At 42.1% G+C, this 27,842-nt stretch overlaps 1 protein-coding gene across 2 annotated transcripts; it reads left to right on the forward strand.

Moving 5' to 3' along the window:
- Positions 1-182: 182 nt before the first annotated feature.
- LOC113130436 (zinc finger protein 385A-like) lies at positions 183-27,314 on the forward strand. 2 transcript variants are annotated; one of them, XM_026307079.1, is made up of 8 exons: positions 183-646; positions 13,985-14,130; positions 17,372-17,482; positions 23,342-23,516; positions 24,363-24,680; positions 25,263-25,450; positions 25,554-25,640; positions 25,767-27,314. In XM_026307079.1, exons 1-8 carry the CDS (start codon positions 634-636, stop codon positions 25,992-25,994), a joined length of 1,266 nt encoding a protein of 421 aa, XP_026162864.1. In that variant the 5' UTR covers positions 183-633; the 3' UTR covers positions 25,995-27,314. The 2 variants fall into 2 exon arrangements, with proteins under 2 accessions (XP_026162864.1, XP_026162865.1); XM_026307080.1 differs by lacking the exon at positions 183-646 and adding an exon at positions 3,420-3,841.
- Positions 27,315-27,842: the final 528 nt, after the last annotated feature.

The following is a 27,842-nucleotide window of genomic DNA, read 5'->3' on the forward strand; positions in this document are numbered from 1 at the left end:
ACCCTCACACACACACACACACACACAGAGTCCAATCTTGTTTCCTCTGATCTGCCATCCGTCGCTGGCCCCCCCGTCCTGCCCCTCCCTCTCTTACAGTCTCTCGCTGCCTGTATCTCCCTCTTTCCACAGTTGCCCTCATATACAGTATTAGGTTCCTCCGTCCCAGAAGCAGAATTAGCCTCTGAAATCCTGTGCACTTGCTTCACCTTCGTCCCCAGGAAATGAGGTGACGGCATGAAGGGAAAAGACAGAGAAAATACAAAGAAAAACAGCGAGGGACAAAAAGAGAATCTGATAAGAGCGGGATAAAGAGAGAGGAAGACCTCGGGGAAGATGAAGAAGCTGAACATCAACACACCTGCTGTTTGATGCAGCTACACTGTGGGCATGTGGCTGCCTGTGCCGAGCATTTCCCTCCCTACTCTCCAGCTGACTGGTGCGAGGTCTGTGCTCATGCTGCTCAGTGCCGCTTTGTTCTTTTCTCCTCAGTAACGTGAGCATCCTTCCATTTGTGCTCAAAGAGGACCGCTGTCAGTGTTGCTCTATGCTGGCTGACACACTGACCTCTGGACTGTCCACTGCACGAAGGATCCAGATCACCTCAAGCCTTGTGAAGAACAGAGACAACAGATGTGGAGCTCAGGTAAGACGAACATGAACCACGCATTCCTCTTTTGAGCGCCTTTAAATGAATTCAGAAGCCGGATAAGCCAGGATCACCTCGTTACTGCGACGTTTCCGAGCAGAAATAGAGACTGACAGTCTCACGTGAGGCTTCCAGGGTTTTCCCTCTGTGATGAAAGTTGTGGCGGTCACCTCCGAACATCGGCACCAAGTGTCAGACAAGACTTTGCACTTAGACCTGGTATGATCCCTGACCTTTGACACACATCATCCATGCAGGGGAGGAATGATGGAAGAAAAGAGGGGGAATGGAGGACGCGAGTAGAAGAGTTAGTTGAGGCTTAAATACAGAAGCCACTGTCTGTGCATTTCCTGGCCACGTTGTTCCTTCATAAAGGTCGCAGCAGGATGAAAGTGTTTAGCAGGAGAAGAAGAAATAATGAACAACGTGTGATAAAGTACAACAAAGAGCACATTCATAAAATATCTGTGCTGTTAGCCTGGAGAGGGAGGGGGGTGTTTAGGTTGGTTTAACACATTTACAATCATAGATGTTTACAAATATTAAGTAACATAATTAGTTAAAAAATGATTTAATACTTCAACCAGCATGTTTTTATATACAGTACATGTGGCAGTAAACTACCTCCTAGCTCTTCGCTGTACAGAGACACGTTTATTTCAGTGTCTGTGTGTGTGTATTTATATAGAGAGCGAGCTGATCATTCCCAGCCTCCATTCTAGTGACACCTATTTTAACCTCTGAGGTGCCGTAAATAGGCAACCTGCTCTGTGCCTGGCCTGCCCTCGCTCTGCCACCAGCACAGAAACACAGCTGGCTGCTTCTGGATCTGCTTCAGCTCTGAACACCTGAAGTCCATGACCACAAAACCCAGCAGAACCAGTAAAACCAGTAGAGAATGTTTTCAGTCAGCAGTGATAATATCAGTCGTGGCTGATAGAACACTTTCTTTGGGCCCCTTCATTAAATAAAGACGTGGCCAGGTCTCTTCAGTACTCACTTCTAAAACTAGACTTTAACAAGCCTGTCAACACAGCTATCAGCTCCTGGGGCTGCATGAGAGGATGATAGGATGGTTTGGTGTCACATGCACATATTCTCTCTCTTACACACACACACACACACACACACACATATTTACATTTGTCTTTAACCCTCATGGGAACATTAAACTGACTTACATTCACTAACCTTAACTATAACCACTAGTCTAACCCAAACCTTTACAATGCCTTAAACCTTAATGCCTTAAATTCTAAAACTCATCGATTTAAATAGTAGTTATTTTTGTAAATAAAGAACAATACCATTTAAAGCAGGTGTTAAAAACCCCTGGGACAAATGTGTTTTAATGGGAGGCATGTGTGTTCATTGCACTCAGTAAAACTATGTTGGCAGCCCACTGAGAAAAATTTGCCCATGGTCTCCAGCAATTAAGTCTTAGACTAGACTTTAACTCATTCTTTCAAGGCCATAATTAAGATTAGTGTATTCATCCAACGCATCAATCACTCTGTCAACCCAGTTTTTATGCCTGATTTAATAAGTGAACAACTTCAGGATTAATTCTACAGCCCAAGAGACAAACACTCACACAAACACACACACAGGCAAACAGACGCACATGCAGGATGGTGTGTCACCTGACTCCAGCGGTCCGGTTTCAGTTTCCCATGGTGACATCCATTAAAGTCATGCTGTGTCTGACCCTCCACACTCAAGACAGCCACATTAGCACCTGGGCCATTGGCCACAACAATACGCCCGCCTGCATTATTCAGTCCGACTCCACTAATGAGGAAACCTTATCTCTCTCTCTCTCTCACACACACATACACATGCACACACACACACACACACACACGCACACACACACACTCTCTTTATCATGGGTTCACACAAGCATAAACACACATTATTTGATTTAGTGTACGTATTTACTTTTGTGATAATGACGACGCGACACTGGCCCCAAATCTGTTTGACTAGGTTCGAATATACATTAGCGCAGTGTTGCACCGTGTGAATAGATGATTCAGGTAAATGTGAGTGCAGGCGTGCGTGTACTGAGCTCATTCAGCAGTCTTTGCTCCTGTCTGTCAAACAGCTGTCAGCATCCTTCATCCTCCTGTTTCACCACATCTTCCACATTACACACCTTATACTTTCATCCCCTAGTCAGTCTGTGTTAACCTCAATCTCTCCTCCCCTCCCTCCAATGCTCCATCCAGTCTCTCAAGCTGTCAGTCTTTGTTAAAGCTCTTTTGATTTTTTTTTTTTTTTTTTGTTCTGTTCACACAGTTGTCTGAAATGACAGCGACGTGAACCTGGTCAGCGTTTTCCAAAATATATCCTTGCGCTCTCTGTATAAACGGCAAACAGACAGGTAGAAAGGGAGCCCAGAGCACATAACCAGCCTCATACTGGGGGATGATGCTGTGAGGACTGACATCAACACACCCAAGACATGTTTCCGATGCCATCGATGTGACATACGAGGCGGAGAAAGATGTGAGAGAAAAACGAATTTTTAGCAGACAGCAAATAAAGGAGGGCAGAATAAACAGCAGCATTTTCACTCTGCCTCCTGATTCAAATACCCCAAGAAAATGCTCAGCACCAACTGCATTCATTGGCCAAGCCTCCATCCAATCACGGCGCAGGAATGCAAGGTGCCTTTAGGTTATACCCAGCCCCAAAATATATGAGCAAGAGAACGGAGAGAGAGAGGAGAGAGAGAGCCATGCTGTGGTGCAGAGGTTCCCCTTGTGAGGCAAGCCTCTATCTCAGCTGTATTCTCTGGTGATACTCCTGCTGGAGGGAGTGTATAAGAGTGACTAAATTACAGGCTTCCTTGCAGTGCACTGAGCGCATGTTGTGTTGCAGTCAGAGCTGCTGCCGCTGCTGTGCTTATCCTCTGGCAACAGCTGGCTGATCAAGAGCCGTGTGTCGAGATTGGAAAGACAGGAAGCTTCTCGTGGGGACGAGGGGGGAAGAGACACGACGTAGGGATGCAAAGTGAAGCTTGTGATGTTGGATGTGTTCTCCATATTTGTGCTGAGTGTTAAGAGGCAGAAAGGTGGGCACTTAAGGTTTGAGTCACCTCAGTAGCTGATCGAGGAAGAGAGCGTTGAGCAGGAAGAGAACGTGGGGAAGAGAAGTTGACAGTGGAAGGATACAGGATGATCTTGGGTAAGACAGAGCTAAAAAGCTTTCTCTCTCTGCTCTTATTGATCTGATTGATTGGTTTTTTTACAGTTACATTGCTCTTCTGTCAAAGTGATCATTCATGTGGCACAAACTTTTGATGGCATGTCCTGCTGTCTCCAACCTAGATGCACCTTAGACATACATGATCAGGGTTGCCCTTTTTGGAAAATCTGTTTTGAGCAACAATGAGAACTTCATTTATTTGTTTATTCAAGGATCCAGCATTCATCTAAATTATTCATACTAGAGCCTTTTAATCAGTTCAATGCAAGGAACAAGGATATATAAGAACGACAGAGAAGAAAGAAGTATCCACAGAGTAAAAATGGAGAACAAAAAGATAGAAAATAGCCACAGAAACGCACTTTGCTGCTGAAAGATTCATACAATTTTGGAAAGATGCCATTGTTTTTAAAAAAGACAGAGACTGAGGTCATATTTCATTGTAAGTACCCTAACCTGACCACTCAAGGCATTTCTTGACTGTAGTTAACTTTATATGAAAGTCCTATTCTTATACACTGCACTCTGCTAAAAGGCTTTAATAGGTTTAAAGGCTCCATACAAAGCCTGTTAGTTAAATAACAATAAACTTAATCATGCAGCAAAATAAATTTTGATCTTAGATGAGAGCACTAAGAGATGATCATGTCTAAATATGTACATCCGGATGGCGTTGTAAAGAATAGCTTATCACCGCAGGGTGTTATTGTAGTAGCTGCTCAGTGTGTTAAAAGAAATAAATTAGGGGATATTGTTCCAGAGTTCCCCAAATAAGATTCACGTCCAGTGCTGAATTTTTATTAAAATACTACAAGTCTATTCAGATAAATTAATTTTTGTAGGACCTTTAATTTAGGATTTTATTTATTTTTTTTATTTTGTCAGTTTACAGATTATAATTTCTAGCCTTAAATGCTCTATGTTTAACTGCTCTAAGTGTCTGTAAGGACAGTGACAGTGTTGAGAAGCAATGAAGATGCCCATCACCAACAAAATCCCTTCACTCTACTTCTCCAATCACCACTATGTCTTTCAACAAAAGGAAATTTTCAAACATGCCGACACAATCAGCAAAGAAATATGAAAAAATAGGCCAAAGCTGGCACATCTCCCTCGAAACAGAGCAGCACAGAGCACAGTTTAGATACTCTTGTGTGATTTCTGTGATGAATATTTCAGAGCCAGAAGTCTGAGGCCTTTATTTATTTAAAAACGGGCCAAGGTTTCTTCCAGTCAGACGCAAAGAATTTCCCCAGCACTATAACAGAGTCCGTGTCTTGCATCATTGCTCTTTCAACCAGCTCAGAGTGATCTAGAAATATATGCACGTGTGTCACAAACACTCATCGACGTCCTCCACAAGAATCACAGGTGCATGTTGTCCCTTGTAAACAACATGACCTTTAAATCGAGGCAATGCAGTGATGGATGAAAAGTATTGACATTTAAACCAGAGAAATGTGCTTTCGACTCTGTATGTTTGACAAACCCACATGTATTTCATACATTTGTGAGGCCTGAAAAAATCCAATAACTCTGAAGGTTTATAGTTACAGAATATATAAATATAAATATATATATATATATAAATATATATATATATATAAATATAAATATATATATATATATATATATATATAAATATATATATATAAATATAAATATATATATATATATATATATATATATATATATATATATATATATGTTAATTAAAGGTTTGTCTGTTAAGGACCAGGTGTATTATGACTAATGTGTCAAGAGTAACAGAACATTCAGTGACTTTGTTATAAGAAAACCCCAAACCTCTTAAATAAGAGGCAGCAACACAGTCAACATTAACTATGACTGCATTTTCTCCTTAATATTAACCAGGCACTATTACAGTGAAAAGTCTATGAACCCTTTGGAAGTAACTGCTTTTCTGCATTAATTTGCCATAAAATATGATCTGATTTTTATCTGAGTCACAACAATAGACAAGCTGATATCACACAAACAGTTTTAATTTCTTACGTCTGTATTTAACACAGCTATTAAACACCCACAGTGCTGGAGACAAAAGAAAGTGAACCCTTGGAAAAGACCTCTGTGACTTTCAGGAGGAATTACTGACCTGCTCATTACAGAACTGCTTCAGGTCAGACACATTTGTAGGACGTCAGGTGTGAACGGCTCTCTAGAGGTCATTACACAGCATCTCTATGGGGTTAAGGTCTGGGCTCCACCGCACTTCACTTCACTGCTGAGATGATGTTTTGACGCTAAACGATTCAGCTGGTAACACCTTCTGCATGTTGTCCTGCCACAGACACCAGGCCTGGTCAAAGACTTGTGTCTAAAGACATGTTTGCCAGTTTCTGTTATGTCTTCAAGCCTTTAGCTGTAACTTGTGGGTTCTTCACCTCATTGAGGATTCTGCATTGTGCCTTTGGAGTCGCCTTGACCGGGCACGCACTTCTAGGTAGAGGAGCCCCAGTACTGTCTCCATTTATAGACAATCTGTCTTCAGAGACCTTCTTTTTTGTGAGGTCTGGTTCACATCAGCCAATGATTATTATTAAAGTGTCTTTTATTAATCAAAGTAGCTCTAAACCACACGTCTGAACTAATTTCATTAACTGGATTCCAGGTGCGCAAACTACTGATGCCAACTAGGTTTCACTGATTGTCACTTCATGACAAATTAATGCAGAAAACCTGTTAATTTAAAGGGGTTACTATATGTTTTCTGGCCAGTGTATATAGTGTATCTAACACCCACTACACCAGGACAACAAAAGACTATGGTCTTTTGATAATGTGATGCTGGGACAGACCACATGTTATCACCCCAATGGTAGAAAACAACTAACTGAGTATCTGGGATGTGCTATGATGTCAAAACAAATAGAGTGTGAGCAGAAGAGCTTTGCTCACCTGGTACTGGGAAGTCTGGTTCATGACTAGTTCTTAGGTGCTTATAGTACGCTCATCAAGCAGGCTGTGACAAATGGCAAGCAATGATTGGTCAAGGCTGGACCCGTGACCTGTCCAGGGTGGACCCCTGCCTTTCACCCAAAGAGATCTGGGATAGGCTCCAGCTGATCCCTGGGTCCCTGGTTAGGAGTGAGCAGGTATAGATTTGTCAAGGTTATAACATGTAGAGCACTGTGACTTGTTTATTTAAAAGCCTAATCTAACAAAGCAAAGAATCAGATGAATCATTTCTCTAACTCTCCTGTAACAGTCCTGCGAGAGTTAAATGGTTTTGGAAACCAGAGCATGTCGTCCTACTGAAATAGGCGTTAGCTCAGGAAATCTCATATGTTGTTGGACAAAAACATATTTCTCATTTATTTGGAGGACCTGACTGTAATTATAAAGGTGAAAGGACTCCAAACATTCAGCACCACAACACTTGAGGTCTGTTGTTTACACGTTTCAAAGACTGTGAGAGCCACGCTATAGCATATAACCACACGTCCCTTCCAAAAATACAGCCTGTAATTTCTGTCTGTGGAAAAGACAACAATATGTCGTATGTAGTTCAGCTGTATACATCATCCCTTTGTTCTAGTTTGATTGTATTGTTTATTGATTGATTTCCTTTGTGTGTTCTCAGTTGTATAAAATGATTAGGAGGCACACCTGGCTTCTGCATGTCAGACGCCATTGTTATATATGTGTGTTCAGTCTTTTGTGCGCTTCCTTGTGTACTTTACATTCTCAGGTTTCTGTAGGTCTATATCTGCAGTGGTGTGCCCTTCCAGCTCCCACCAGGTGTGCAAATGGTCTGGCAAACAGAATAATAATGTGGGGCATGGCTGGCGGTCATGTTGACATGGGAGATCTCTTGATCGTCCTCAATTTGCTCTGCACGGTTTCATGCTGTAAAGCTTTCTGTTCGCCTTAAAGTGTGCTACATCATCATGACCACAGCATAATGAAAGAGGAAGTTTACAGCTGCATTCAGGACATTCCAACATGACCCTAAAGGAGCTAAAGTATAGACTGCCTCTTTATGAAAAACGGCCTTAAGGCTCCAGCATGTTAACCCTCACAATACAGCACAATAGGCACTATATCATAACTATATATCTAGGTTTCATAAACATACAGTTAAAATCAAATCTTTTTTCTATGGTTTAAAGGGAAACTACTCAGAAAATTATTTCTCGTTCTGGCCTAATTTTTTTGCACGTGACAGTATTTTCTCATTAATTTCACACTAGTTATGGAAAATATACAAATACAGGAAGCAAAATGTTAATAGAAAACAAAAGCATCTCTGTAAAGCCTAACTGAGCCGAAGATGTAACAACTGAAGAAAGCACAGAAACACACAGAATCGCTGTGCGGGTTGCTAAGCTAGCCACAACTAATGAGCACACAGATCTATGTTTTTGTATTCTACCTGGGCTAGGAATACAAAAACCTGTTCAAGGCTAAAACCTGCTTGTCTCTGGTCTTAACACACCTTGAGTCCAACCAAACTCTAACACAGAAAGCTGTGGGTGCTAAACTGTAAAATCTTAAATGAAGAAATCCAACAAACCAACCAGTACTACATAGTCCTGCATACACACATCAGAAATGTGATGACCCCATATCATAGACTTCCTGCTCCAGTATTTTTGCACATGCTAAAAACAAGGTATGATGTGAAGACGTTAACGATGCACGAGGAAAGCAGAAATAACTTTGTTCTGTTCACTGCTGATTTTAGACCCAGTCCACCTAAAACACCTAAATGTCATCCCAGCAACCCCCCCAAAAAATATAACAACAATTAATCATTAGGCCAAGAAACCCAATATTCCATTAGAATAATGTTAGAAATCTTATTAGATTACAGATTCTGTGATTGGATGTTAAACTTGTTATTTGGTTGACGGTACAAAGAAAAAGAAAGGAGGACAGTGATGACAAAGGGGAAGGGTTTAGTCACCAGCAAGACCCCTGGCAGAGAGCACAAGGCCCTGTATAAAAGTCTGATACTACAATCGCACCTGTTTGTGTTCATGTGATATTTGTGTATTTGGTATATGGACTGTTTTCACAATGTTAAGACAAGGTTTTTAACAGTGTCGTATACTGCAGTTTGACTGATTCCTTCAGTTGGCACGTGGTACTTCTCCTGTACATTAACCTGCAGGTTAACAGCGCTCTTTATCTCTTCTGGTCACCTTGGACTCACCTCAAAACATGCGGCTCCCTCCCCCTCCTTCAGTGTTTTCCTTCTCTTTCCACCTCATCTCCCCTCCTCGTCCAGACCTCTTTTCCGTGCTCTATCGACTCACACCACTCAGCCCCCGCTGCCATTATTTCTTACCAAGCTTCTCTTTTTTTCACCCTCTTCTGTTCCAATCATGGGGCTTTTTACCTCATTGAACTGTTTCATAATCAGACATTATGGAAAGACAGTCAATGTTTTTCACGGGAAACTGCGAAAAGTCCAAACAAAGCAATGTACTACCACTGTTAGATAATGAGTTTAATTTTAATGACAGCAGAGGAAAATCTGCAGGGGAAAACAAAACTCTTGACTAATTACAAATACTAAATGAAAGCAAAGAGTGAAGCTGCAGAAGGACTAGCTGATCTCAAGAGCCCTGCATGAAAACAGACACGCTTCCAATGAAAGAGGACTTCTGAGAGTTCTCTTGAAGCAGCATTTAAGTCTGGCCACTGGGGCGCAGAGCATCTATCATTAAAACAAAGTGCAGACTGAAATCAACTGTGTTCTCCTTGACTAGCACTCAGCTCTCCTCTTCACCACCATGCCCCGTCTTCACTGTCCAAATCTCACACACAGACCAACACCACATTAATCATCTGTAAGCCTATAACATCCTCCTCTTTAGAGCGTGATTCATTCAAACTACAAAGGTTTGTGTGTGACCGTGTGTGTGAGAGCGTGTATTATCATCTGTTCCTCGCTTAGGTTGAAAAAACTGCGTTTGACTTGAGGGTAAGCTGAGCTGCAGTAAATTGGATTTCATGCTCAGGCCTTCACAGGAGCTGTATGCGACACTAAGACTGAGCCATCTTCCCCCTGCAATCACCACAAAGTTAGCACTGTGGCTCTTCAAAGGTCAGACCCTCAAACACAGCTGCACCACATTTTAGCTTTTTGCTTTACACTGATGCTGTAATAACGCACCAGCCAACAGTTAAGCCACAGAACAACAAACAGGGTGTGTTAATCAACAGTGGTATCATTCCCAAATGATAACAGACATAGTAATAGTGTTATCTGCCAACAAATCCTGGTGTCGACGTGAAACTGCGTCTTTTTCACATTGCGTTGGAGAAGACAAACAAGAACACAGTGGATCCAGTGGTTTTATGGTTAATAGACCAGCTGCCACCCCAGAGTTGTCCCTCTCGACTGCAGTGACAGCAACATTTTTGTCAGGGGAGGCTGGCTAATCCACCACAGAAGCTCATTTCAGAGTCATCTGTGCACAGCAGCCCATTTACATGCAGATGTGAGGCGGTTGGCATCATGCGTCAAGTGTGGAGCTGAAGGGCCTGGAACTGACAGTGGCTGCATTTCTTTCTCTTCTTTTTAACCCACTTCTGTTTTTTGGTAGGACCCTGCAGTGTTTCTTCCTCTCATCAGGGTTCATTCTGATAGGCAGCATGTCACCCAGTCCCCCTTCCTCATGGTCCTGACACGGAGCACAAAGATGGAGGCAGGCAGGGAATAGTAAGAGGCTGCAGTGACGTCACTGACATTGACATTACCTCTGTGATCATTTAGCCTAAATTGGCTAAATGAATTGCCAATTTGAGAGGTCTTACTCACAGCATATTGGTGTGTGCATGCGGGGGTCTGTGAAATCTACTGTGACGGTAAGATTCTGTCTCTGGTTGTCTGTTTTTCTTTTTCTTTCCGCCTTCTGCGTCTCTTAATTTCTGTCCAACTACCTCTCCCTCACCATCTACACAAAAATTCAATAAGCTATTACACAGGCATTGATCTTTTTCTCATCCAAACATTTGCATTAGAAAAAAAAGCAGTAAGATAGGTGAGACGCTGTTGTCTGTTCATTTTAGTGGAGCGAAGGAGCAATAGATGGAGAGGCCTGGATTTATAGAGTTTGGCAGCACTTTAACACTTTAACGCTCCTCAGAACGTGTCCAATCAATGCTCTCCCACCCTGCGTGGCCACTGTTGAAAACTCATGATGTTCACTTATCTGATGTCATTGTAAATCGCTCAGGAGGACGGTAGGTCAGGGGATGCTGCTGCTGCACTCACGCCGCATCAAGCTGCCAGGGGATGGTGCAGAATATGACACTGAAAACAATGTGTGCCAACTCTGAATCCATTATTTATTATTTATTTATTTATCACTCTCTTGTGTTTGTCTGCACTGTAAATGCAGATTTCTAAAAAGCAGCAGACATGCTTTGACCTTTAAATCGTAATGTGGTGGAAAATGAGCTGCAGATTTACCAGAAGCGTGTCAGGAAGACATGTATGCTTCACTGATCCAAGAGGATACAATGATGATACAGCTCACCCAGTCTATAGACAACACCGCCCCACTATTTGCACTGTTAACCGCACGTTTAATTGCATTTGAGACACTAGTTTTGACCAAATAACTATATAATATTATTGTTTGACTGTAAAGAAAATTAAAGGATAATTCTGCTGCAAAACTAACAACAAACTGATCATTTTATCACTGTATGTAGCTTGTTCCTCTGACCTCCATTGTCTAGAAAACTAACAATATGAGCCACACATTTGCCTCACTTGACTAAAAGGGGACCATAGGTTATTTCATGTCAAACCCACAGGAACGGTCTTTAACCTGTAAGATACGGTGGTCAAAAAAAGGCAAACGCACCTCAACGGCCGAAAGCTGCAAATATAGAAATGATGCAAAAACACACAAACACATTAAACACATGCAATAGAAAAAACGCTGCAACTAGGCCTGGGGCACTTCAGTCCTGTGAATATGCAGCATTTCTCTCTTGCATCATGTGTTTTTGGTATTTGCAGTGTTTCTGTATTTGTGGCGTGTTTGGCAGCATTTTTCTTTTGCATTTGTTCTTTTATGTGATTCCAGCGTTTTTCTGTTGCATTTGTTTTATGTCTGTGTGTTTTTGGTTTTGCATCATTTCTGTATCTGTAAGCTTTCGTCCGTTGCGGCATGTTTGCCCTTGTCGGCCACCGTAGTATGAACATGGTAGTGCATAATAATTTGCAACAGAAAATAGGCCCCAACAAAATGTACTTATTTATTTATTTATTTATTTGTGTGTGAGTAGTGTTTGATATAAACTACCAGGACCAGATGTTTTAAGAAATTATATAGGAAATGAAGTGAAGTATATAAAACAGACTGACACATTTTTAGTTCTTGTCCAGAGAATTATTGTCTTCAGTCAAAACCACACATTCCTATCATTTAAGATTTTAACCCAAGAATAAAAAACACATCACATTTTCTATGATCATTTGAGAATATGCTTATATTTACCTTTTCTAGAATGAACTATATTTTTGTCATTGCACTGCTTATGTTTGCATTCCTTGATGGCATCTGTTGAGCGTTCAGTCATTCCTTCACGTTGGGATGTCGGTGTGAACTAAGGTGTATTATTACTGCTTTTTTTACTCACTGCAGCTCTTGCTGTGGTTGGTTTTAGTGAGGTGATAATGGTGACCACGTGATCCGTGGGATTCACAGCATGTCTGAAGGACATTTAAACCGTGACCCCTTTTATTCCGTATTTCTCGTTTTACCTCCTACACTCGTTCCTTCTCAAGCAGCACATGTGAAATCAGACACAACAATGACAATAGCTACAGCTGAGCTTCAGCTGCTGCAGCCTCTCAAGGACTGAAATCATCTGAAGAGGAATGCCAGAAGGAGAGACGTTGCTCTCCATCTATTTCTGATCCTGACAGCACATTCTTTACGTCTCCCCTGTTGTCTGTGAAAAGAGCCTCCTCTGTTGTTACTAAAATAGCCCTTTCTTCCGCCTGTTTTGATAAACTGACCAGATTTTCTTTTCAAATTTAACAAAGCAAAGGTAATAAAGGATGACCTGCATACATTCACATTTTCTCTGCATAATGAGCACCCCAATGGTTTTATGCTAAGGAGAGAAATGACTTGGAAAGAATCAGAAAGAGGCTGAGGATGAGGAGGAGGGGGAGAAAAAACAGCTGGAAGGACTGGTGCTGGCTGAGGGGAAGTACAGATGAGGTACACAGAGACAGGCAGACAGAAAAGGGGACCATGAAATGAGGATAGAAGACAGGGAGAGAGAGAGAGACGGAGGGGAGAAACGGAGAAAAGGCGGATATCTGCAGCACCCCAGCTGCGAGGCTTAAGGAGCTTAGCCCTCCTGCCCGTCACTGAAGACTCCTCAAGTGCAGGCATTCACTGCTGCTGAGCTACTACTGAGAAGAAAGTCTGCAAGACAAACAGAGAGAGGAGATGTGTGGGTGGTAGTCGGGCTCAACGGGAAAATGACGCAGAAGATGAGGGTTTAGATTTGGGGTAAAAAGGGATTTTTCAAAGGTGGCCCACTTGATCAACCAACTTTACATCTTATTGATTAACATTCATTATCTTGTTTTTTGGTACATATCAACTGAGAAGTTGAAAAACCACAAGGTGGGATTTTATGAGGGATTATGTGCAGTCATATAAGAAATAGTCTAGCACATAACTCCTCATAAAACCTCAAACTGCTGTTCCTACTCTTTCTACAGGCTAAGCCAACAAGATATGATGTGTTAATCTGGCAGCTTTAGAAATGCTGGTAGGTGGATTTTGTTGTGTTGGACAGAGCCAGATCGGCTGTTTTGACATGTTTCCGGTCTCTGTGATAGACTAAGTTAACCAGCTTAACATTTAATACTGAACCTATGGACATGAGGGTGGTACCTATCGTCTCATCAAACCTGTGACAACAAAGCAAATAACTATTGCTTTAAGAGCGTATTTTAATAGTCTTGGTGGCTGCTATCTTTTTACTAACACATCTTCTGCAATGATCTCAGGTATTGATCAAGAAAGAGGAGCCTTTATTTTTTAGTACTTGATCACGTATATTCTTTATTAGGCCTGAGGATTTTTTTCCCTGTTTGTGCATCTGTCACAGGAAGTGTGAGCCGACCGGGGCCGGTCCCTGCCTTCCTCAGGAGCCCACCTGTCATCCCACCCCCGCTGGACATGAAGCCCTTCCTCCAGTTCCCCCTGGAGTCACCTCACCCAGCCAGCATCGGCCTCTTCCACAACTTTAACACAGTAAGCTCACACCAGCACCTGCACACCATGAATACACGTATGTGCACACTCGAGTGAAGACGAGTGACAAAGTGTGAAGATTTATACTATCCAATCCCAAACGGTAGGACGACAGCTGTTTAGTTTTTATTCAGCAGAGTGTGTTTCTGTGTAATTGAGAAAATGCCCAGGCAAGTGTTTTACTGCAATAAAATGAGTTGCAGCTAATCAATTGTATAAGAGGCACAGACTGTGTTCACTACAGTCAGCATTTTCTGTCTCCTTCTCATTTCCAGATTGGGTTTCATGTGAAGGTCAGCGTGGCGACAAACAGGGATAGGGATGCATGTGAACCACACACACACACACACACACACACGCACACGCACGCGCACCCGCACACACACACACACACACACACACACACACACACACACACACACTATCGTTCAGCTCATCTGCATGCGGTCGGACAAAATGACCCTTGCACAAGTTTATGATTTATCCTGCTTTGTTGAGGACGTTGAGCGTGGCCAGTAATGCAGGGGCACCTCCACTCAAATCACTCTGTGCAGTAAAACTGAAACCAGTCTACAACGCTGCTGTCAGCCGGTGATGGAAGGCTGCAGCTCCGTGCGAGTCGTTATTTAAAGAGGGACGACCGTGTTCACTGTGCTCGTCTTTAAAGGCTGCGGGCACTGAAAGGACGTGGAGAAGGGCAGACCAACAAAAACAGCAGATGATTGTGATTATTGTTTCAAACACAGTTATGTTCCAAGAGAGAAAGTGTTCTGTGACAGGTGGAGGTCTATGAGTGATCTATAGTGCTCGTATCAGGGCCTGCCTCAGCAGGTTTACAGGTATTGTGATTGCCAGACACTTCACATTCTCCAGAGTATACAGTAGATATCACATTCTTGTATTTAGACATAAGCTGCATAGTGAAATATTGTGTGAGCAGAGGGAAAGAATGAGCCTCTGTCAGTTTATTGATTTGTAACACTCCAGAGGGATATAATTTTTCTGTAAGGCTGAAGTTTAATGCACGTTATTAGTCTCTGTGCCAGTTACTCCGTTTGGCAGAGAAATATCACTTTAAAGTTGGAATTTTTCAGACGTCCATTACATCAAACCTCATTTTGGATACAGTTCATGGCTGGTGTTTTCTTAAGGAGCAGCAATTCAGTGTCGTTTTCTGACTCCACTTAGAACCTTGTCACTGGACTGGGATTTGATGGATTCAGCTTGATTGTCTTCCTGATAAATTGTCATTTCTTTTCACTTAATGTTTTAGCCTGACACTAAATTCATCAACTGTTTTCTAGGGCGGATGGTTCTGTACACCATCCAGCTGGTAGAGAATAACATACAGTAGAGCGTACTCGCCACTGACTTCAGTTTTAGTCAACAATAAATCTGTGGTAGCTGATTTTTTTAACGTCGACTCAAAATAAGAAACAGATTGAAGATTTATTTCTTTATGATCTTACAACAACCAGCTCAGGTCAACTGACCTTTTTGTCATTTTTGGGTTAAAACTTTCCGTCACCATTGTTTGTCCCCACAAACAAAAAGCATGTAGTGCATGTGCTGTTTGACACACTAGTGCAACAAAAGGTGCCCTGTTAGAGGGAACACACGGGACAAACAGTCGCCTCTTAGGTTCTTGAGGTTACAGCAGCAGGAACAGGGGCATAGAAGGAAATCCTGAAGAGAACAGGAGACAAAGTGGGAACAACAAGGGGTTCTTGTTCTTATCGACCTTGTTGGCGTGCACACACACACACACACACACACACACACACACACACAGACAATAATGCACTGAAATACACACAAATATTTACAACACACAGCTGTGATTCCCACACAGAAAAAAATGTAGAGATGTAAACGAACAAATGTGGAGATGTTTCAGGTTTCCACATGAAAAACTCAAAACAAGAGGTGAATCTGTGACACACATTAGAAACAGAAGACAAAAAAAACTAAACTAACTCAAGTCTATAAATATTTCTAACAATGGATTCAAACAGGGTTTAAGTTTTCAGACCAATTATATCATTTCCCCTGGTGCCTGAGAATGTAAACAGTCTCTCATTTGGCAGCATGCGTTCACAGTCTGTGAGATGAGAGGCTGAGTAAAGCCACGGTTTACTTCTGGCCGCTTAATGAGAGCAACACCCGGCGCCGTGGCCGTCGAACCGAGCCAACTGGTCAGAGAGCTCACACGAGTCCATTTGAGGCATCTAAGAATGAGGTTGTAAACATTTCATAAGAGAATCATGTGGCATAAATCTGTGCTTGGTTTGAGAATGACAAGCCTGGTTGGTATTTTAAGCACAAGCTGTAGGCTAATGTGTTTAGTCTGTAATGGATAATGGCTTTGATATATCCTGTATCTTTTACCCCCCAAATATTTTATTCATCCTCCTTTCTCCCTTAAAATGATTGTCGTGTTAATGATTGATATTATACATGTAATAAATTATATGATTCTCCTAATGGGATAAATGTTGTGCTGCATAACGACAGTAATTATACTTTTGTAATGACAAAATTACACCTCTGGTAATTCAGGACTTCAACCCAATGTTTACTGAGTATAAATTCAAACTGAAGTCTTATATATCAATGTTTTTCTGAAATGATCAATAATATATTATTATATACATCCAGAATTGTCTGTAATTTCTACTTGGCTACTTTAAATGTTTTACAATTTCAATATGAACGTCTTTATTTTCTTTCCTTATCAGTGTATTGATTATTTCAAACGCCAAATTCAATCCCAATTGATTGCTATTCCTGCTCGAGGGATCTAATGTCCCTACAGTCATCGTAAGGCTGAATGTAAATCACATCTTATCTCTGCTACAAAGAAAAGCTCTTAATACTTTGTGTTATTCTTTAGTATGTTTCAACACACAAACATAACATTTTGAAGACAGGGAGTCTGTAATTAGGCCTGTCTAACCCCTGCATGAATTAAAGTGTTTGAACCGCACCCAAGAACTCAGGCACAGCCAGCCGAACCAGCTGCTGCTGAGAAAACACACGGCCTCCTGTCCACATCAATCACTGCTGCAGCTTCAATTCACTCCTCTCTACGTTTTTTTTTTTTTTAAGCTCCCAGCTTTTTCCTACTTACCTGAACTTCTTTTCTCTGTCATTCGTTGAACCTCTTGGTGCACTGCAGTTAGCAGAAACACTCCCCTCTGGGCTCAATCACGGATGTGACCTCTGGGTTGTCTCTTCTCAGATGGACCCTGTCCAGAAGGCCGTGTTAACGCACACCTTCGGGCCACCTATGGTGAAGACAAAGCGTCCAATCATCTCCTGCAACGTCTGTCAAATACGTTTCAACTCTGAGGTATGAACACATTAATGCTACATCCCTCCTCTAAACAACAGTAGTTCAAGCAAAGCTTAGCAACCACAACTAGACAGATAGATACAACTAGATATATGATAACAGCAGCATTTTCAGGATTAATAATTCTAACATTAAGCCTAATAGCTTGAGGATTAGCTAAACTAAACAATGCAAAGCCTCCTTTTGCCTGCCTGTGTCTGCAGTCAGCCACTGAAAGCTTAGCCGGCGAAAATCAACATTCAAACACATAAAAACAAATCAGAAGGCCTGTTAGGAAACTGATGTAACTTCAGAACTTCAGATAATATTTCCTAGATGGACTGAGTCCTCCACATGCACTCCACACACATTAAATCAGAACCTTAAACGTTAGCCGGCTGGACTCAAAGCTGTGATTGACTGTGCAGCTGGAACAGGTGAAAACATGGTTCACAGTTTCTCGGCTCCATTTTTAGTGCTTCTAGGGAGTGGAGAGGGAGGGGCCAAAACTCTGCTGGCTTAATTTACACTTCATAGTGTAATCTTTACATTCTTGTATCAAAATCCACGAGGGAATGTGAGCGTCAGAAAAGTCCCCCTAAGGACAGACAAAGCCAATCGAAAGCTCTAATTTCAGCTTTGCTGTGTATCTGGATAGGAAAACATATGGTATTTCATGTGCTGATGACAAGGGAGCGTTTATGTCCCCCTTGTTGAGCTTTTAATGGATGGTTGTGAGACATGTGAGTGTGCAGAAGCAGGACGAACTGCACTAACACAAGCTCGTCCTTAAAGCTACCTTAAAGCTGATGGAGCACATTTTCTGCATTTCACTCTCCAGAGATGGCTCTTTGCCAACACGAGGCAGAGGGGCTGAAATTAAAGAGGCCAAAAGTCCTGAAACTCTAGACCACTGAAATGAGCGTCCCCATTAAAGGGCTCTAACAGAAATGCAAAAACAACTTGTACAGTGGCCACACAAGACACCAGTGAGCCTTGCACTGGGCCTTTTACAGTGTGAATGTGTTTATGAGAACATGTGTAAGGTGGAATTATTTTCATGGTCATGCACCGTGTGTTTTTACATGGAGAAATACATATTTAAATGGCACATTTCTACAAGATGGTCCATAATATTTATGTTCAAGCTGCTGCTGTTCATCTATCTACAGAAAAATACTGTGACCTCTGCTGAATTATCCCTCAGGAACAGTCAAAAACACACACACACACACACACACACACACACACATCCAGAGCTGGTAATTTGGTGTGTAGTGTAACTAAATGTCTAGGTTAAATGTTGGTGATGTGTATTCATCAATATTAAAAGGGCTGAATGGATGGAAAAATCCCAGCCGTGCATGACGTAGCACTGTGACCTCTAACCTAAACATGAGTAGAAATCAAACAAAAGCCTGCTCTTGTACAACCCTGGCTAAAAATATCAAAGCATTGCAGCGATGAAGTGCTAAATACTTGTACTCCAAATGCAGTGGTGTGTAAAGGACATAGGTAGGGAGGAGGTCATCTGAAACGTGTGTTACACCGCACTGTTCTCTCCGCGAGGGGCCGCTTAATTATATCTCCCCGGCTCAGATCTGCTTGTTCTCACACGTCTACGTGAGTGTGGACCGTTTTACTGCGGCGCGGTCGCATTCACGTACCATGTGTGAGCTCACTGAATGTTCATGTATGAAAGTGCCATGGACAAGTGTCTCTGGCCCATGTGACCCATGTGTTACGTGGAGAGATGAGCCACCTGTTTGTCCTGCTTGCTGTGTTCTGCACCTACTGCAGCTCCTCAGCACTTTCCACAGTAACCTGAGAGACTGTGGTGGACATTCTTTAATAACGAAGGAATACCCTGCTTACAGTACAGTCAGTCAGCACAGGCTCAGTCCCGCTGCCTGTTCAAAGGGAGCCAAACACTCATTATTTTTCATCAAGCCTTCCTCGGGTCAGGAGCCATATATTAAGAACATCAACACTTTCTTTCATGTTCAACACCAGGGAGCCTGGTGTTAAATGGGAAATCTGGAGCAGTTTCACAAAGTTAAAGAGGCAGACTGAGCGGTAGTGTCCGTTCAGACGCAGGTGCTCGTCTGCTACTACACCACAGCCCCACATGTTGTTACAATTACAACACTGCAATTCATTCCAGGCCACAGAGGACAGATTAGCCTGCCAGTGTTCAGCTCTGCTCTGCTGCAAGGCTGACGTCACACCATGCTGCATTAGCCACCGTCACCACTGCAGTACCATACTGGACACCTCTCTCTCGCTCTTTCTGTTCAACCCCACTCACCCTTTTCTTCACAGGCCCACACCAAACCGTCTTTCATTCACAGCTGTTGTGTCTGCCCTGCAACTTAGTTTGCTCCCCCCTTTTCCTTGGGAATTTTTATGATCGTGTTTTGTTTCCATGCGAGGTATGCTGCATCATCTGCGTCTTCTCCTTTACTCCACCTCACCGGCTTCTTTCCACCCCCTCTTTCTGTCGCTGCCTGCACCCCATACAGGAGATTTGGCTGCTAGACCAGCTCTGCCTGCTTTCTGTGCCTTTGTCACTTTATAGATAAAACATCAAAGCACATCCTGCTTAGAGAGAAAAAGGATTTCAGGGACATTCACTTGCTCTCGTTTTCTCTCTCTTAAATCCCATCCATGGTCCTTCATTCAGCTTAATCCCACTTTCCATAGCTTTTCTCTTACTCCATTTCATCTACTGCCCAACGTCATTTACATGTATATTTTACCATTAATCACTTTTCCTCTTAACGACAGCGATCGGATGACTTAATCTTAGTCTCTGCTGCATCCCACCACTATCCTTTGAGCCTGTCAACATTTTTAAGCTTGAACTGACAGACGACCTTAATCGATTTCTTAAGACCTAAGACTGAAGGTCACAGGGGGAGTGAGAGTATCAAAGCTTGCACAGAAAGAAAACAGTTTTGAGTTGCAAAAGAAGAAAGGAAAATAAGGAGGGCAATGTAAAGTGTGAAACGTATCAATGGGAACGCGATCTGCCTGTTGAGATCGGAGCTGTCATTTGCTTGCGGACGTTCGGGCCTTCATCTCCTTGTCTAATTGCAAGGCTCAGGGGAGCAGAAGCCGGAGGAGTTGGGTTACACAGGCAGAGCTATATCTGCCATTCTGTCATCACCAATCAGGATGAGGACTATATGGGTAACTTTCATTGGCAGCTAATACCTAAGGCTCACAGAGGCATCCTGGACATGTCCCAGTGGTCTCTTTGCCTTTGTGGAGCATCCCATCCTGCAGACCCCAGTATATACCTGTCACATGTCTTATCCAGGTCCTTCAGCCTGACATAATGAAACCTATTGAATCCCATCAGGTCTCTGCTTGTGCATGCACATGCACGTATGTCACACAGAGTTATGTATTACTGTTTTAGTGACGCACTTACAGAAACTGCATCTGTGCCTCCCTGTTTCCTTTCATCATATCTGACGCTGACATGAATGACATGTATATCTAGGTAACAAATATTTCTATATTTGCAATAGGGTCCAATATTTTTGAAGGTTGGAGTAATATATAGAGTGTAGTATTAATAATAATAATACACTGAATGTATATAGTGTCCTTCAAAGTACTCAGACACTTCACAGAAAAAGTCCAAAGGACAAAAAAGGAAATCCTTAAAACCCACATCCTTAGAAGCAGAAGGAGACGTGACAATTTAAAAGCCATTTGAAAATGTTGGGTGTTGATTCATTTCTTGAACACAGACAGTTTAGTGTTGTCTTGGATGTGTTTGGGGAGGAGGGGGCTGGTTATAGAAGGTTTTTTTAAGTGATGAGAACCACTTTAAAGCCAGAGGTGATGTGATCACAGGAGGGGAGTGAGCGGACGAGAGCTCTGGATGTACAAAACATTTCTAGATCGTAAGCGCAACAGAATTACTAAAATCTCTAAACATGAGAGGACACGTTCAAATAATGGTTAAAAGCTTCACTGAGGAAAAAGGGAGAAGTGGAGTAAGGATCCATGGCAGTGTACTGAAAGAGAGACAGTATGCTGGAGAAAGAGGCTGGGCAAAGCGAAGAAATGAAACCATCCCGCATGACATGGGTCCCCACATAATCAACCATGGCTCTGAAAATCTACTGTAGTCGAGAACGCTGTGGCAACGTTCTTGTTTTCCCATTTTACAGTGTTTCTCATAGTGCAGTTTTAAATATCTGACATACAAGACAACGACGTTGTGTCCACAAATTAACGGCAACAGTAAATGCTCCTCTGTTCCTCTGACTAACAGGCAAACACATCGAGAACCTTCACTTGCAGTGCTACTAGAACGTTTCATTTTGACTGGGTTTTTTATTCATTGGCACTAAGACTTACTTTTGAAACCTGAGCTGAAGGACTGGGGTGAGGTTTATTCTTTCGTTGATAAACTACTGTTGTGTAGAAGAGCAACATATGTATAAACTCTTTAGGCTAATGCATATTAATGTTCAAGAGGGATTTAGAGATATGGGCTGAATAAATCATCCGACAAACAGACCTCCTTGCTATATCCAGAGAAGAAATAAGTCACAGCAGGGCCTCTCTGTTCTCCTTATGGACGTAATGTTGAGGAACAGTGAAAGCTAATTTTGTTAATGTGGCAACTGTCTGATTTAGCTACGTATCTGAGGTGCATGTTAATTACAAACCATCTTCTACAGTCAGGAACAGAAGCTGTTGCATAAGACAGCAGAAAGCGTTTCATAAGTTAATACGCATTTATCACAACAGTTTATACGCAGAGCACAAATGGAAAAAGGAAATACTTCATCTAAAACCTTGAAGTCTCAAAATGAAGTTCTTAATAAGTGAACCCTGTCAAAACGAAACGTTCCAGTAGCATCGTTTGTTCTTTTCAGTAGCACAAACAAACACTTACATTTACAGTAATGTATGGAGACAATATTCTCCCATAATACATAAATACAAAACAGTATAGCTGAGTAAGACTGGAAAACAGCTGGAAAACAGCTGGAAAACAGCTGGCATAGTAATGTATATTAATGTTTCCACAAAATATATGATATATTTTGACATTATTTTGCATTAAATTACTGTGAACAATGAAATAATTCTTCAGTGAAATATAAGACTTTAAATACGAAACAACTAAATTAATTTCATTTTATTGATTTCTAACAAAGCCAAATGAAGGAAAGTCTGTGTTTTAATCGCCGAATCCCAACCATATGTTTATTTGACTAAGCCACCATCTTTCTCTGACCTTATCGAGTCTCATCATTACTTCAATATTTGGACAAATGTATGCTGGTGACATCTGCTTATGAGGCAATGGGAGACAACTTTCACAAACTGCACCATAATCTCTATACTAACGCTGAGAACTGACACGTCCACACCTCTTCATAGTTTGAACTGATCCTCTCATGTGCGATCATATGAAGACAAGCAGGCAAACACACACCCGTGACACAAACCCATCTTGATTTGGTGTCTTTTTTTCTCTTGGTAGCTGACTGTCAACTGTCACCCACAGGCCTCCTGGCCGTTTTAGATAATCCCTCCACTCAATAATCATCAGAGGCTCAGCAGGCCAGTTCAGTGATTACACCAGTGGTGAAGGAAGACGGGAATATTCTGGAGCGTAATCTTCACTGACAGCATCACCAGCACATCAGCTCTGCAAAGCATCAATCCACCACCAACAGTCATTTACTCTAGTGCTGCAGAAATGCAGGGTGCCAGAGTATATTTCCGAATTTGAACAAAATTATAGGGAGCTGTTGAGGTTAACACCTACAGGAGAACAAAATGAAATGTTCTGTGCATCCATGATGATTGAGTATCATATCAACATCTTATTTCTTCTGCCAGAGCCAAGCTGAGGCCCACTATAAGGGGAACCGTCACGCCCGAAGGGTGAAAGGAATTGAAACATCCAAGACAACTCGTCTCCAAGATGGCGATAAGCAGCACCCTGCGCCCACTTCTTCACCCTCCCCACCTGTCCCCTTGCCATCCATCCCTGAGCCTGATCCTAATAAGCAAGGTGAGCATCACCTCTGACATATAAAGTTACACAGGAATCTGTAACAAGACGACACAGATGGAGGCCAGCCACTGACAAAAACTAACCAAAGTGGAATTATAGGTCGTGGTGCTTATTAGAGGATTTCTGTGCTGTCAAAGTTAAGGTTAATATGAATTATTAGAAACTGTAGCTTGGGTCTGCATTAACAAAAAGACTTTCATTGTATCGGTCTCATCAGTACAGACTGCAGAGTCAAAATACGATCACAGTTTAACACTGACTTGAAACACTAGAAATGCACCATGCGAAATGAATCTCATCCAGCACAACACTGCAAATCTCAGACTGTATATGTGAGAGCTCCCCAGGAGTGAACTCCTCCTGTGGCTTGTTGCAGTACAGTTTATAGATCCTGCCCACTCGATGTTGGTGGATTGGACTTGAGCAAAAAAATTCAAAGCACAAATCAAATACATTTTTCTGAAGGATAATCTCTGTCACTGTAAGTAGATATTGTCACGCTGATTTGTGTACAAGTGCCTTGGTGGTGGTGTGATGATGGACAGCTCTGATTAGCAGCCTCCAGTAGTAGCTCTGGTCACTCCTGCAGAATGTGGTTTCAATCTGCACCACAAATCCAAGATGGAAACGTTATTTTAGCTTCAGTTTTGCATAGTGGCAGGAAGTGGTTTGGTCCATCCTTGTATACAGTCTAAGCTGCACCCACAGAGAGAGACGGATTCCAGCCGGCATGACTGCTGGATGATCACCATTATTATTTTCAGATTTTTATATTATTATACCAAAGTCAAATGGGTTGTTGTATGACTGACTGTGCACTAACCTAAACAATTCTGTCTACAGATGACACCCAATCCTGTCCCACCTCTAATGAGTCACCTTTGGCCCCTAGCTGTCTCCCAACACCCACGCTGAGCTCAGCAGAAGCCCAGTGCTCCCTCTTGCCTTCTGTCAGCTCATCCTTGCCATCATGTCCCTCCCCCTCTGCTGCCCTCTGCACCCCCCCTGATCCAGCAGCAGCTGGTCCTTTGGACACCCCATCCCCGGCACCTAGCCCATCTTCAGGAGAGTCAGAGGAAGAAAAAGCCAAGAAGCTTCTCTACTGCTCCCTGTGCAAAGTGGCTGTTAATTCCCTTTCACAACTGGAGGCACATAACAAAGGTAACTCCAGAACAGCTTTGTCGGCATTTTCATAAGTACGTCAGAAAAAAGTCTTGAGAGAGAACATTATGCATGGTTCTGAAACTCTGCACCTTAGCGTCAACATGTTGAAAAACTAAAGCAGGAGCACTGCTGCCACTTAGTGGTGGGAACGGCAAGTCAAAGAATCTCACCTCCTACCATTTAAACTACAGTAAATATCGTCTCATCCAGTTAATGCAGTTAGAGGAAAATCCTCCCATCAGAGCCTGATGTTTGAAAATCCATCTCTTTAAGCGCTAGTGCACTTGTAATCAACCATGTACTAACTGAGCAAACAATCTCACCCTACGGTCCATTTAATAGCTGTTCTGCAGATTTATGCTGATATGACATGATCCTCATGGGGTTAGCCCAGTTATAAAACTGGAGATCGTCTTTAGCACAATGACTCCTCATGATGGCTTAAATATGAAGATTTAAAAGTTCATTCTTGACCTTGGAGACAGCAAAAATATTCTCAACACATCTGCAGTGTAACATTTACTGCATTATTGCCTCAATCATCACCACAGATCCAACTTTTCCTTATATTGTTCCCAGGTACCAAGCACAAAACCATTCTGGAAGCTCGAAGTGGACTGGGACCTATTAAAGCATATCCACGCTTAGGTCCTAAACCCAGCCCAGAGCAGGGAGGGGAGCTGCTGTCTGACCCCAACACTCAGGAACGCACCTTCCACTGTGAGATCTGCAACGTCAGAGTCAACTCTGAGCTGCAGCTTAAACAGGTGACAAACCAACTCAAAAGACCAAAGACCATGACTGAGTTATTTCCCCAGCAATCCCAAAAACCAATGTCTGTCCTTTCTCTTTTTTTTTTTTCCCATATAGCATATATCTAGCCGGAGGCATCGTGATGGAGTTGCAGGGAAACCTAATCCTCTTCTCAGTCGGCACAAGAAGCGCACAGACTTCATGGTAGATTCAGTCAAAATATATTAATTTCCATTAATTAAAACACCATTTTGATTAAAAAAAAAAAACTCCATGACTTATAGTTAAAATTCTGTCACTGACTTGTAATTTCCCATGACTTTCTCTAAGGAACTTCCAAAATCTCTGGGGGCTGGACTTTTACCAAACCCTCTGGCTGTTGCTGCAGCGATGGCAGCCGCAGCCTCCTCAAATCAGCTGGCACTCCGTCCTCCTGGTCCAACCTCCCACCCTCACCCTCATCACCACCTCCTACAGGGAACACCCCTTAGCCTGCTGAGGCCCGCTCCAGGGCCCATCCGCACCACTCACGGGCCAATCCTCTTCACTCCTTACTGATGGTGAGAGGATGAGGACGAATAAGGAAGAAGCACATCATGAAGTGGAGGCATGCAACCATGTGCCATCAAGAGCTAAACTGGCTGGTGTGGCTCCAGCTGGTGTTCCATCATTATAAAAACAATGAACACGAATTGGACTCTTCACGGTGCACACTGTCGTTGCAGACCACTGCTGCTACATTAACAGGGGAGAACCAGAGATAGCTGACAGTTGTGACAAGTCAAAGTGACTATTTGTTTCCATCCTTCCCAGTTCCACTAAACTATCTGCCAGAGTCTAAAGAGGAACTTACAAGTTTCTATCAAGCATGGACTTCTTTGAGCATTTGCCATACTGCAACTGACAAATGTCACCTACCATACAATGCACTGCATCTGACTCAAAACCCTACCTCTCTTATATTTTTAATCTTCATCTCTGCGAGGATTCATTACATATCCAAAGCATTAATGTTATCAAAAACCTGTCTGCTGGGTTAGATGTAGTAGTTGCCTCTGATGTTAGCTGTAACATTGTAAAGCTGTTTTTGTGGCCTATTAACAGAAAAAAATACCACCAACTTCTCTATCAGTTTTGCAATTACTGGAACACATCTCTCTGTACTGTACGTTGACCTACATGGTCTACATTTACCTCTGTGGGACAGAAAGGGGAAGTCAAATAGGAACAGGAAAAGTGTAGAAGAAACAGAACATTGTGTCTTCTGATCTGCATTGTCAGTTGCACAATACAGGTATTAGTGTTTATCCTCATGGTCTGAGCGAAGTGGTTTGAGTAAGGCTGGAGCAAATAAAACCAGATCCAGAGAGGAAACCCAGTGTAGCCATCTCCAGTTAAACGGTTTCTCTGCTAATTGACCCTGAATGGCATGTGAATCAAAGTGTCACAAAGCACAAAAGACAAAGTGTTTCTCATAAATGCTTAGGTAAACGTTCAATCTCCGCCACACCACAAAACACTAAAAGGTTTCGTTGTCTTAATGAACTAGTTTCAGCACTGTGAGCACAGCAGAAAAATGGCTGATATATGACTTTAGTAGCAGGTATTTGCATTACGTGCACATTTAATTACACAGACCACATTTTCAACGCAATCCCAATCCAGGTGTGTGGAAACACTGGGATGAAAGACACCAGCATTACGTTAGAAAGATAAAGGACCACATACACAGATGAGTAGTTGGATGCAAACAAAAGAAATGAATAAAACATAGCTCATCATTTTTAATAGTAGTATAGGCCAGTAGTGGGATAACAATGTTCCATTTGTCTGCTCTGCCTTGTGTACTCCAACCCTACATGACCCTGAATTACTCCAATCAGTCATAATTACTTGTGAAACAGTAGAGGGAAGCTTTAGGAAATGGAAACTGTAGCAATACTTTAAGCACTCCTGCTAACTTTTCTTGTTAAATGCAATAAAGAGAAAATGTCTACAAATGTATTGTTATATAGAAGAAGTGTATTGAACCATTACTGTAAATGTAGATTATTAAAAAATGAGAAAAAAAAAATACATGTTGGGTCCTCCTAACTGTCAAATGAAAACCGAATTATATATAAAACTATTAAACTGAGTTTATGGTTGTACATAATGATGATTGGTGCATTCCTTACCCTTTTCTCAATTTTTAAATTGTAAAGATATAATAGGGGTATATAATATAACAAACACATCCGATTCTACAGGTCGTGCTGTGATAATGTGAGTACTGTGCAGTGTGTGATGCTGTTAATGAGTCACTTCCCTGGCAAACAGCACAATAATCGTGTGTAACCAATATACTAAAACATTTGGGCTTATAAACTGGTTTTTGTTAGTTTGAACAACAGGAAAATTAACCTT

This window comes from Mastacembelus armatus, chromosome 5 (assembly GCF_900324485.2).
Source record: "Mastacembelus armatus chromosome 5, fMasArm1.2, whole genome shotgun sequence".
NCBI lineage: Eukaryota > Metazoa > Chordata > Actinopteri > Synbranchiformes > Mastacembelidae > Mastacembelus > Mastacembelus armatus.

What these genes read in the sequence shown, in the direction of transcription:
- LOC113130436 (XM_026307079.1), top strand. An exon ending in TCTTCCACAACTTTAACACA is followed by an intron (nt 14,131 to 17,371) that starts GTAAGCTCACAC and finishes GTCTCTTCTCAG; the next exon opens with ATGGACCCTGTCCAGAAGGC. An exon ending in AGAAGCGCACAGACTTCATG is followed by an intron (nt 25,641 to 25,766) that starts GTAGATTCAGTC and finishes ACTTTCTCTAAG; the next exon opens with GAACTTCCAAAATCTCTGGG.